This window comes from Lichenostomus cassidix, chromosome 1 (assembly GCF_008360975.1).
Source record: "Lichenostomus cassidix isolate B80296 chromosome 1, HeHo_3.0, whole genome shotgun sequence".
NCBI classification, from domain to species: Eukaryota; Metazoa; Chordata; class Aves; order Passeriformes; family Meliphagidae; genus Lichenostomus; species Lichenostomus cassidix.
Genome location: NC_139479.1, coordinates 6,985,137 through 6,997,206, shown reverse-complemented (window position 1 = coordinate 6,997,206; position 12,070 = coordinate 6,985,137). Strand labels below are relative to the sequence as shown.

Genomic DNA, 12,070 nt, shown 5'->3' with positions numbered 1-12,070 from the left:
TCTCAAGAGCTGCATTAGAGCCCACAGTGGTGCACTGTGACATGATTATCATGGCTGTGTTTTTGTAAAATGTGTACAGCAGCAGTCTTTAGTAATTTTGGCTGTGGCTTGTTAAATGGTTAGGTATGTTAATCCTGGTGATAATACTTAAAACCAAAGTAGGTCACAATTTTTATACAAATAAGTTCCCACAGTGTTTGTGAACAGAGTCCCCACGGAATGTTTGCATGTTTTAGTTTTAGGAATCATCTTACTCAGATCAGCATGACAAAACTCATGAAGCTTCAGCTCAGTATCCTGCAGGGTTGTCTGTAAAATCTGCTGTCAGACCTGGTAACTAGTAATTAAAAATTAGATTATCAGGTTAGAAGCAGAATTCATTTGTCTGTCCCCCTTCCACCTGTTCACATCCATTTAAATACTTAAAAATTCTGTCAGGTGATGCAGATTGTTCAAGCATCTGAAGAACTTGTAGAAGAACTGAAGAAATAGAATTTCCTTACTCTCTGAAACAGCAGAACATTTGGAATATTATGTGAACATGAATATATAAACGCTATTTTTACTCTGTTTATGAAACATCAGCCTTTTTTGCCAACTCTGAACTTCAAAACTATTTAATTCTTAATTTTTGCTCATATAATTACCGTTAGCGTAAGTTGTGTTGATTGTATTTTGTAACTAAGCAATTTAGTCCCTTTTTCCTCATAAGATATAGACATACTGTTGTGTTGAGCTACTTATGTAGTAGTTTTAGTTTTAATTTTTATACCACCAAGTTTTAAGGTATTCTAATGTTTTTTTTTTTTTAATTGTGCTAGGTCGTGATTCAGGGAAATGATGACATTGCAAACAGAGCAATAGACCTTCTTAAAGAGATCTATACTAATCTTGGTCCAAGGTTACAAGTTAATCAGGTAAGAAAAAGCAACAAGAAAACTGGAATATAATAGAAAAATAGTCTTAAAGAATCAGTTTAGTGGGATTTTTATAGTTGAAAGAGTTGAAAACAGAAAATAGTTTTCATGTTTTGCAGGGTGAGTCCAACCATCAGGTTCTGGGCAGATGCAGAACTCAAGTTTTTTCTCATATTTGCAGACTGAACTCTCATTAATTATTCATACTAAGTTCATTTGCTGTATTTGCTCTTTCTACTCAGAAAACAGTTAATGTTATATGAGGAAAGCTTTTTGTTGAACTTTGAGTTGTGGCACTTAGTCATAGGAGTGTGTTCAGTGGCTTGATCTGTGGGGTGTTCTCAGAAGCTAACGTAATCTCTTTTCTCTCTCGTGTCCCTTTCAAAGGGTCACTGAGTTTCCTTGACCCAAATGGTCAAGCTGAGGTCTAGCAAATCAGATATTATCTCACTGCATTAATATTTGCTGGGAGCTATGGTTCAGTGGACAGAGAAGAAATACTGGGTTTCTGTAAGGTCAGAGGAAGGGATGTCATCCACAGGGTCCTTGACAGGCTTGAGAAGTGGGCCCTTAAGAACCTCGTGAAGTTCAGCAAAGCCAAGTGCAAGGTCCTGCAGCTGGGTTGGGGCAATCCCTGGCACAAATACAGGTGGGGGAATCAAGAGCAGCCCTGTGGAGAAGGACTTGGGGGTGTTGGTAGATGAGAAGCCCAACCTGACCTGTTAATGTGCACTGGCAGCCCAGAGAGCCACTCGTGCCCTGGGCTCCATCAACAGCAGTGTGATCAAGGGGCTGGAGCACCTCTGCTGTGAAAACGTGGAGAAGACTTTCAGACCATAGAGCAGCCTTCCAGTACCTAAAGGGGGCTGCAAGAAAGCTAGAGAGGGACTTTTGACAAGGGCATGTAGTGACAGGACAAGGGGGAATGGCTTTAAACTGAAAGAGGGTAGGTTTCAGTTGGATATTAGGAAGAAATAATTTCCTTAGAGGGTATTGTCAGTGGAACAGGTTGCCAGAGGAGCTGTGGATGTTCCACAGCTGGAAGTGTTCAAGGCCAGGTTGGATGGGGCTCTGAGCATCCTGGTCTAGTGGAAGATGCCTCCTTGCCTATGGCACAGAGGTTGGAACTGGATGATCTTTAAGCCCCTTCCAACTCAAACTATTCTTTAATTATGTGACTGCACAAATTTAGTGGAGGAATATTGTCCTTGGGACAATCTCCAATTGATAACTTGCCAGGTGTATTTCTTAAAATTCCATCTACTTGTCTTCAATAACACTTTCATAGACTTCAGAGCTGCTAGTCTGCCAGATCCAGCACAGCTGCTCTAGGTGGTGAATTTACAGCCATTCAAGCTATATCTTACTGCAGTGGCAGATGGCTGGAGTCTTCTGTCTTGCTGTAGGTCTGGGCTTACTAAGCATGCATCGATCTGTCTATACACATGCTTAGCTCTGGCACTTCCAGAAGTGAATTTGAATTCACATGCACAGAAGAATTCTTTAACATAGTCTGAGAGAAAGAGAAAGTGAAAGTCCAGTTTAGTGTTCTGTGTCCAAACTTTCAGTTTTCCTATTTACATACAAGTGTGCACTGTAAAGTTACAGCTGCTGATGACATGAGATTTTTGAAGTGCACACTGAATTAAAACTATTTATTGATGGGAGTTGTGGAATAAAACAGCTTTATTGATTAACTTACCTGTTTTGGTTTGGGGGATTTTTTTTCCTCTACCATTGGGTTATCCTTCTGAAAAGATGGTTTTTATTATGTCTTGTAATTGCACCACTTTCTTAATGTAATTAGGTAGTGATTCATGAAGACTTCATTCAGTCCTGTTTCGATCGTCTAAAAGCCTCCTATGATACTTTATGTGTGTTGGATGGAGATAAAGACAGTATCAATTGTGCAAGACAAGAAGCAATAAGGATGGTGAGAGTGTTGACTGTTTTAAGAGAGTATATAAACGAATGTGACAGTGATTACCACGAAGAGAGAACTATTCTACCTATGTCAAGGTATGTGTGAATAAGCAGTATTGTGATTTTGATTTCTGTTAAACTAAATTAGTACTAATATCCTTGTGATTTTTACATTCTGGAGACTTTCTATTCGGGAAATGGTTTCACAGCTTTTCAAAATTCCCATTTCTTTGCTAATACATGAAACTGTATTTAAAAAAAAAATTTAAAAGATCAGGCAAATACAGGTATATATTAAAGGGATGGCAGACCTAAGAATAAACTTCGTGTTTTTTCTGTAACTAGCACAATGTACCTTGAGGCTCAGTTGTTTTGGATATAGTTCTTTATTTCAGATAATTTCTTAAAAGCAGTGCTATTCCTTACATTAGCATGGCCAAAGCTTTTTTGTTTTTCATAGTTAATTATACAAAAACCTGTTGTAAATGTATCTCTTCACCTTCCAGAGTTGTTTACAGAGATCTTGATCTTACTTTGCAAGATTAATTTTTAAATTATCTCTAAGGGAAATACTCTCTAAGTTCCTTATAAGAAGGGGAAGAAGAAAACAGTACTTTGAAGTGTATTTATTTTCTGTGTACCTTCACTCTGTTTGTACTTGTCCCTGAGTCAAAACTTAGCTTAAATCCTATCTGTCTCTATAGATTTATGATGCAACTAACATATTGTTAAACATGGTGATGGTTTCTCATCCACTTATTTTAAACGCCCTTTTTGTCAAGAAAATTGAAGGAATTGCTGTTTCCTCATGGTGTGTCAGTAATTTGCAGTGTTCCTACAGCTTTTTTATTGTATATGTTGATTGATTGATTGATTAGTCCTAGTGAAGTTCTCTTGTTGATTGTGGGCACATCTTTTTTTATATGGACTGCTTATTAGATTAGACTAATCTTTCACAGGCCTTATTAGCAAGGAGCTTTATGAGGAGTTTTTGCCTTTTGTTGCATGAGATTAGTTTATCTGGGCATGTCTTTCCTAATGAGCTCCCTGCCATTGTAGGGAGTGTGATCACTGCTAATGTGAAACCATTTCTTCCTTTTTTGACCACTTTTTTAAAGGATTGTGATTTTAAAAACTGGAATTCTAATATAAAACTGGTAGCAGCTTTTGACAGAGGGCATTAAGGCTCAGCACCCTGATGGCTTTTTCTGATCTTGGTGTGTTTAAAGCTGAGCTGCGTTGCTAAAAGAGCAAAACATTGTTGCCAGTCTTGTTGAGCATTGTTCACACATTTTGATCAGGAAGTTACAATACAGAGAAAAGATCTCAGACTTTATAAGAGACTTCGAGAATTTCTGTCAGTGTTCCTAACCTGACTGTAGATTTGACTATCTGATTAATGCACTTGTGCTGAGAGAAAGATTGAAAGATTCTGTGTATGTTGGTGCCATACTTGTTAAGGCTTTGACAAAATCTTACGCTGGAAAATACCACATAAAGATTTGACGTTGAAGTACCTGCAACAAAAATTGCAGCAGGGAAAAGAATTTATTTCATGAGGGCAAAAGTAACTTTTCCTGGTTTGTTTATTTTCAGAGCTTTCCGTGGTAAACATATCACACTTGTAGTTCGTTTTCCAAACCAAGGCCGGCAGGTGGAAGATTTGGATATTTGGTCTCACACAAACGACACGATTGGCCAAGTGCGGCGTTGCATCCTCAATCGCATTAAAGCCAACAGTGCACACACAAAAGTGGAGCTGTTCATTGGGGGTGAGCTGGTAGATCCTGCAGATGACAGAAAATTAATTGGGCAGCTGAATCTCAAGGATAAAACGGTAAGTGTTGCAGGCTATGTATTTACATCAATTCAGATCTTGTTTCCCTTTTTTAAATGATTGAAAAATACCATGCATGAGATCATTTATTTTTGTGAAATAGTTCCATTCTTCCTGCTTATATTATGCCATTAACATTATATCAGATGGTTATTTGGTAAAGAATCTTAAATTTTGCAGAGTATTAAAACTATGATTGTGTTTTTCAGCTAATTACAGCTAAGCTTACACAGATAAATTCTAATATGCCCTCAAGTCCAGATAGTTCTTCTGACTCTTCAACTGGTTCTCCGGGCAACCACGGCAATCACTACAGTGATGGTCCAAATCCAGAAGTTGAAAGCTGTTTGCCTGGAGTGGTAAGCATTTTCTGAAATTAACAGTTCAAACGTGTTTTTCCTTACAATTTGTCTTTGGCTAACAATTTTTATGTTTTTTTTTTTAATTTGCTTATTTTAAGATCATGTCACTGCATCCTCGATACATCTCTTTTCTTTGGCAAGTTGCAGACTTGGGCAGTAGTCTAAATATGCCACCTCTTAGAGATGGAGCTCGTGTTCTTATGAAGCTCATGCCACCAGGTGAAACTTAACTTTATCCTTTTTTTTAATCTTGTAATATCCTGTATAATAATTTCTCACCTGATATATAAAAATTAAGATATGGGAGTATTTTCTACTTTCTGGTAATTTTTTGGTTCAGTAATTCATTACTGTTATCCTAATTAGGACTGTAAAAGATTTCCCAAATAGTTATTTCTTGTCTGGTACATAAAGTTGCATAGTTTGCAGTTGGTGCTGTGGCTCTGTGCCACAGTACAGGGAAAATGGGGGGAAGCACTGTATTTTAAAGTGATTTTGTGGCACTGCTTTAACAGGATCAGTTTTCACTGTAATAATCATTGCAGAACACTCTATAGTCTGGTTTTGTCCATAGGTTTTTGCAACTGTTCTGATACACATAAAATTTTTCAGATTTATAATTGTAAATAGTATTGGCTTGTTGTGGAGTAGTTTTGTTGCAAAATGCTTATAAGTTGTATTTTTATTGCAGATAACACTACGGTCGAGAAACTAAGAGCAATTTGTTTGGATCATGCAAAGCTTGGGGAAAGCAGCCTTAGTCCATCCCTTGATTCTCTATTCTTTGGTCCTTCTGCCTCACAAGTGCTGTACCTAACAGAGGTTTGTGATGCTTTGCATGTTCGTCAAAAATTTTCAGTTCGCTCTGTGGCAATCCTCTCTGTAACATTATCAAAGCCTAAGATCACATGGTTTGAAATTGACAACTGAAAATATTTAACAATTTACTGGAATAAACATGTGTATGGCCAGTGCTGTCAAAGCATTGCTTATGTAGTATTGCTGCATGTTCTGATGTTCAGTCATCTGTATCCAAGCTGGTGCATTTCCATTCGTTAACTCTGTATTTTGTTCTACAGGTAGTTTATGCCTTGTTAATGCCTGCTAGTGCACCTCTGGGAGAAGATGCCAGTGACTTCCAATACAACTTCTTGAAAAGTGGTGGTTTGCCTCTTGTGTTGAGCATGCTGACCAGAAATAACTTCCTGCCAAATGCAGATATGGAAACTCGAAGGGGTGCCTACCTTAATGCTCTAAAAATAGCCAAATTGTTGCTAACAGCAATTGGATATGGCCATGTTCGAGCTGTGGCAGAAGCTTGTCAGCCAGTTGTGGAAGGCACAAGTACAATTTCACCGGTAATATAAATCTTCCTTGTTGCAAATAGCAATGTGCTCTGTGTTTTATAATGTCTGCAGCAGCATCTCTTTACTCTTCATTGAAAATCTCTTCTGTCAGTGCGTTGCATGTCAAGAACTCACAGTACTTTGAGATAACGTTGTCTTGCAATTCTAAAAGATCAGCTTACTAAACAAATCCTATTTCTTGGCGACTGTAAAAAGTTACGTGTGAGGTGCACTTGCTCTGTATGTGATTTTTCAATGGTTTGCATGATTGTCAGTACAGGTAACTTCTCATTTTTAGCTATATTTATCCTTCTGGACGAAACGTCCAGCACACATCATGTGATGGGTAAGCAACTGGCTCATGGGTTGGGCACAAAGGGTTACAGTGAATGGGGTGACATCAGACTGGTGACTGTCACTAGGGGTGTTCTGCAGGGCTCCATCCTCAGCCCTGAGCTCTTCAACATCTTCATAAATGACTTGGATGCAGGACTGAAAGGGATGCTGAGCAAGTTTGCAGATGATACAAAATGGAGAGGAGCTGTTGATTCTCCCTGGAGGGCAGGGAGGCCCTGCACAGAGACCTCAACAAATGAGAGGGCTGGGCAATCACCAGCCATGTGGAGCTCAACAAGGGAAAGTGCTGGATCCTGCACCTGGGATGGAGAAACCCTGGATGTATGGACAGACTCAGGAATGAGATGCTGGAAAACAGTGACACAGGAAAGGGCCTGGGCATGCTGCTTGAAGGCCAGCGGAATATGAGCCAGCAGTGCCCTGGCAGCTAGGAGGGACATCCCTGTCCTGGGGGGCATCAGGCACAGCATTGCCAGCTGGGCAAGGGAGAGGATTGTCCTGGTCTGCTCTGAGCTGGGGTGGCCTCACCTCGAGTGCTGGGGGAGTTTTGGGTGCCACAGTATAAGAAAGACCTTAAACTATTCGAGTGTCCAAAGGAGGCCATGAGGATGGTGAAGGCCTTGAGGGGAAGCTGTATGAGGAGCAGCTGAGGGCACTTGGTCTGTTCAGCCTGGAAAAGAGGAGAGCCTGAGGGGAGACCTCAGTGCAGTCACAACTTCCTGGTGAGGGGAGGAGGAGGGGCAGACACTGATCTCTGCTCTGTGGTAACAGTGACAGGACCCAAGGGAGTAGCCTGAAGTTTTGTCAGGGGAGGTTTAGGTTGCATATTAGTAAAAGGGACTTCCCCTAGAGGGTGTTTGGGCACTGAACAGCTCCCCAGGGCAGTGGTCACAGCACCAGCCTTACAGAGCTCAAGGAGAGTTTGGACAATGCTCTCAGGGACATGGTGTGACTCCTGGGGATGGTGCTGGTGCAGTGCCAGGAGTGGTACTCAGTGATCCTTGTAGGTCCCTTCCAACTCAGCATATTCTGTGATAAATGTGAATTCCCGATTTGTGAGGTTCCATCCCAAATAGTTGCTTCATCTATCAGCTTGTACTCAAGATTACACAGGGAGCCTCACTTCCGAGCACTTAATTCCACGATATTGACTAAGATCCATCTCTGAAGCAGAGAAGTACATTCCCTTTAAATCTCAATAAGAAATACCTCTTCTGGTTAGCTGCATCTCTTGGTAGATACATAATTAATTCTTTTTCAAGTAAATAAAAACTCTTACTGATTACAAAGAGGGGAAGATCCCTTTTCATGTCTCATGTTAGAGTATAATAGGAACATATTAAGGCAGAAATGTTTGCCACCCTATCTTTCGTCTGTTTAAAATGAGGAAGTTTTGCTGCCCTATTTTCTTAAAACAGTTTTTCAAAGGGCAGTTTGGAACACACATAACATCACGTGAGTCTTGAAGTATTGTTTGAAACAGACTTATGCTTACCTCTTAGGAGGTAGTATCATTTGTCCAGGAGTGCTGACTTTCACTACTTAAAATTGCAAACATCTGATTTAATAAAAACTGATTTCTTGGAAAAAAACAACATTATTCTTGCTGTCACCATCATCCTCTTTGAAGGACTTTGGTATTTTTTATTCCCCTGGGATGCAGGTGAGATTTGTGAAAACCTTTCATCTCTCTTACCTAAAGCATAAGTACCAAAGCATTATTTTCTGTCTTGGCTTTCCATCAGTATTTAAGAGAAAGAAGCAACCACGGTTATGTGTCTGTAGTTATTGGTCTTTTGCTGTCACTAGTATCTTTAAAATTTTTACTCTCTTCCTTGTTTGCATAGAAGGTTGAATTAATAATACTGTTAAAGGTGGTGTTCTGGTACACAGAACCTGATTTGCCCCATGTATATTGCTGTTGATCACTTTTAATAGCTTCCAGTAGCTAATTGACTGTGGAAGCTCTGTTAGTCTTCAGTAGAGGTTCTGTAACTTTGCTCCCTGAATCAAGTGTCTTAATGAAACTGACAGAACAAGGGATGTGACCAACACCAGACTTTCACAGCAACCTCACAGTGTGTCTTCTGAGCAGCATTTGAGATGGGTTATTTGAATGAAGTGGTACAGGAAAATAAAAAACCACTTTTTTTTTAAACTTGTAACCTCAGCATACTATCTTTTGTTTGTCTGTGAGAAGGAAACAACCATTTCAGATTTGAACTGTCAAAGCTATGAAGCTCTCTTAGACTAAGGAGAGAGGGATCTATGCTCAAACCAGTACAGAAAAGATAAAAACTTGTCTTGCTGTTTCTGTTTTGAAAATATTATAAAAACCAGGAGGGATGATTTAGAACAGAATTCTTCAAGAGTAACCTAACTCAAATGTTTATAATGTACTTCAGTATAATAAAAACTGCAACCATATTCTGTCTGGACACTGTGACCTAATCCAGAGGGAGACCTGGTGTTTTACCACACCACCAAACCTTTTCTTTCCCACATCAGCTGAAAGGGAAGGAAGCATTCTAACAGAAAAAAATCTGTTAACTTGAAATAAACTGATCAGTAAACAAGCCCCAGACCTATCAAGTTTTGAACAAGTGCCTTTCCTCTTTAACTGCTTGTACTCTGTGATCATACCCTGCAGCATAGTGTCTTCAGATGTGATGGTATCTGTTGAAAATGAGGAGGTTTATTTATGTTGGCATTTGCACTGAGTAGTTTTCCTTCCAAGATCTTACCTACTTCTACCAGACCTTTCCAAGTAACTTTAGATCTTCATATCTTTTTGCTTTTTTTTTCCCATGTAAAAGTAAGTATGAGAAATACTTTCTTCCAGATAAACCAGGCTACGCATGACCAGGCAGTGGTGCTACAAAATGCCCTACAAAACATTCCTAATCCAACATCAGAATGCATGCTGAGAAATGTAGCAATACGTCTTGCACAGCAGATATCTGATGAGGTTGGTGAATTCCTTTCTGTATCACCTTTTTCCTTGTCGCATCTTTTCTATTTTCTTAATTCTTAAATTTGTTGCTTTGTAAGACATGGGTTTTCCTTTTAAAGTGTTTTAGGTAATCATCATATGAAAGATAAAATTCTCCAATCATTGCCAGAGTATCTTTTTATATTGAAGATGCATTAATGATACAAATGAAAACCTCAGTAAGGCTAAAGAACGCTTTACAAACATAATGGTCTTCTCTGTATGGTGTGGCCAAAGCCCATTTGGATCTGGAATCATGAGTCATGTTAGTGAACAAGTTAGTGAATTCAGCTGAATTCAGCAGGAGCTAGAGTATCAACTGCTTTAACTTCCTCTTCCATGTGCATGGGGATCCCCCAGTTTCCAGAGTGCAAAACTATCTCCAAAACATTTCTGAGATACCTAGGTAGAAGATGTTATCATATTATCATCTCAGTGTTGACAAGTGCACTATCGCAGACAAAGGGCAGTGTCTAAAGAAAGCACACTGTGCTGCACTGAAAGACTGAGCCATCTGCCTTCCATCAGTGGTGGTTTTGCATCTGTAGGTGTAAAATCAGCCAATTGAACTCTGATTTAATTAAATTTCTTCCATAGAAGAAATGTCTTTTGAGGTGAGATGTGAGGAAAGGATTTTTTAATTCTGCCTTTGTCTTTCTTAGAGGCCTGATAATAAATAAATTTTTTTTCTTTCACCAAGCACATCAAAGCAAACAAAATCTGAATGTCTTTAACAGTATTGCTGTGGAAGTTTTGTCTGTAATTTTCTGAAATTATGAGTACTGTTTTAGATCTGAATTTCATATGTATTGTAGTGTGCCTTTGAAAGGTTTTCCTTTTCATGTTTTGATGGTCAAAGACTCTTCAGTGGATCTCACAATTTAAAAAAAATTAATCTGACATAGTTTCCATAGACCAGAGAGAAGACTAGCATGGAGAGGAATCATTCACCTTTTAAAAAATTGTTGATACTTAAAGATTCTAAAACTACAGTGAGATTTTAAAGAAGGGCTCTTTTTGTTGTGATGCTGTTGCTGTATGGTTACTTTGCTTGTGACAAAGATGAAATGCCTTTTATATTGCTTGTAACTAGTGCTAATGTCCATATCAGTACAAGAATGCACATTGTTCAGGTTTCCTGATGCAGATACCTCACTAGCTCAGCTTCTTAGAGTCCCCTTTTTATTGTCTGAGCATTAGAAAAATGAAACTTGAAATCCTGGAGAACTGTCTGCCATCTGCTTTTAGAGATTACCTGGTTTTTGGACAACTCTGTTTTGAATATAGACTTCAGATAAGTTTGGTAGTTTTTTGGAGGTTGATGTGAGCTATAAATAATAGCAGTTGTAGTATGTTTTGTAATGTGTGTATATGAGTAGAAACTACTGGATGTTAACACAGACCATGCACAAAATACTGAAGAGTGACTCTGCATTCATTAGATACCTGAGCTCTGTTCTTATTCATGTTCAACCCTGTGTCTTGAACATAAAGCAATCCGTTTATATAATGATCACATACTTGATAAGCATCACTTTGTCAAGCTGGCTATCAGCTAGCATAGCATGGGGAGAAATCCTAAAATAAGTTCAACTTTTTACATTGCTTAAGAGGCTGGCTGCCTTACAGATCAATGCTTGGTGCTTTCTTGGGCTTTTTTCCTGAATAAAAAATATTGTAGCCTTGAAGTTTCTGCTGAGCCTTAGAATCAGAGTTGCATACATCCTACTTTCTATTAAAAAATAAAATTTTACATAAGTGAAGTATAAATACTCTTGAAGATATGTCATCTCTTTTCTATTTAAGGAAAAATTCTGTCTTGTAACATTTTAAGTCTTAAATTTTCTATGAAATATATTTGTGGAAATTTAGAATCCATTGTAATGTTATTTGCAGCTGCATTTTAATGTTGCTTTAGTTAATTTCTCCTTTATTTTCAGGCTTCAAAATACATCCCTGATATCTGTGTTATCAGGGCAGTACAAAAAATTGTTTGGGCATCAGGCTGTGGGTCAGTTCAGCTAGTTTTCAGCTCAAATGAAGAAATTAGTAAAATCTATGAAAAGGTAAGAATTCCTGAGCAACTGCTTTTCTGTATAACTGTTTGTTTGTTTACAAAATGGAATATTGACCTGGTCAGGCTTAGAGTGTGATGAACTTTTAGGTGGATATGATGATGTATTTCAGAATCTAGTACATGTAATTGTTGTACTACAGCTTAATTTTCTATTCCAAATTCCGTTTCTCAGTAACTGTTGAATTGTAACTTGAATCTGGTGTCAGTTCAAAAATGCACCAGTTCTGTAAGCTGCTGTAACATGATTTCAGCCCAGTTA

General features: G+C 38.6%; 1 protein-coding gene across 2 annotated transcripts in view; it reads left to right on the top strand.

Annotated features, from left to right (window-relative positions):
- USP9X (ubiquitin specific peptidase 9 X-linked) overlaps positions 1-12,070 on the top strand; it is a 93,896-nt gene that overhangs the window by 53,245 nt on the left and 28,581 nt on the right. For both annotated transcript variants that reach the window (XM_085048934.1, XM_085048924.1), the window contains exons 17-25: positions 822-917; positions 2,725-2,936; positions 4,437-4,677; positions 4,887-5,036; positions 5,138-5,258; positions 5,731-5,861; positions 6,119-6,397; positions 9,585-9,710; positions 11,675-11,800. In XM_085048934.1, the coding sequence (XP_084905060.1) occupies positions 822-917; positions 2,725-2,936; positions 4,437-4,677; positions 4,887-5,036; positions 5,138-5,258; positions 5,731-5,861; positions 6,119-6,397; positions 9,585-9,710; positions 11,675-11,800 (1,482 nt within the window). The remainder of the gene's footprint in view (positions 1-821; positions 918-2,724; positions 2,937-4,436; positions 4,678-4,886; positions 5,037-5,137; positions 5,259-5,730; positions 5,862-6,118; positions 6,398-9,584; positions 9,711-11,674; positions 11,801-12,070) is intronic.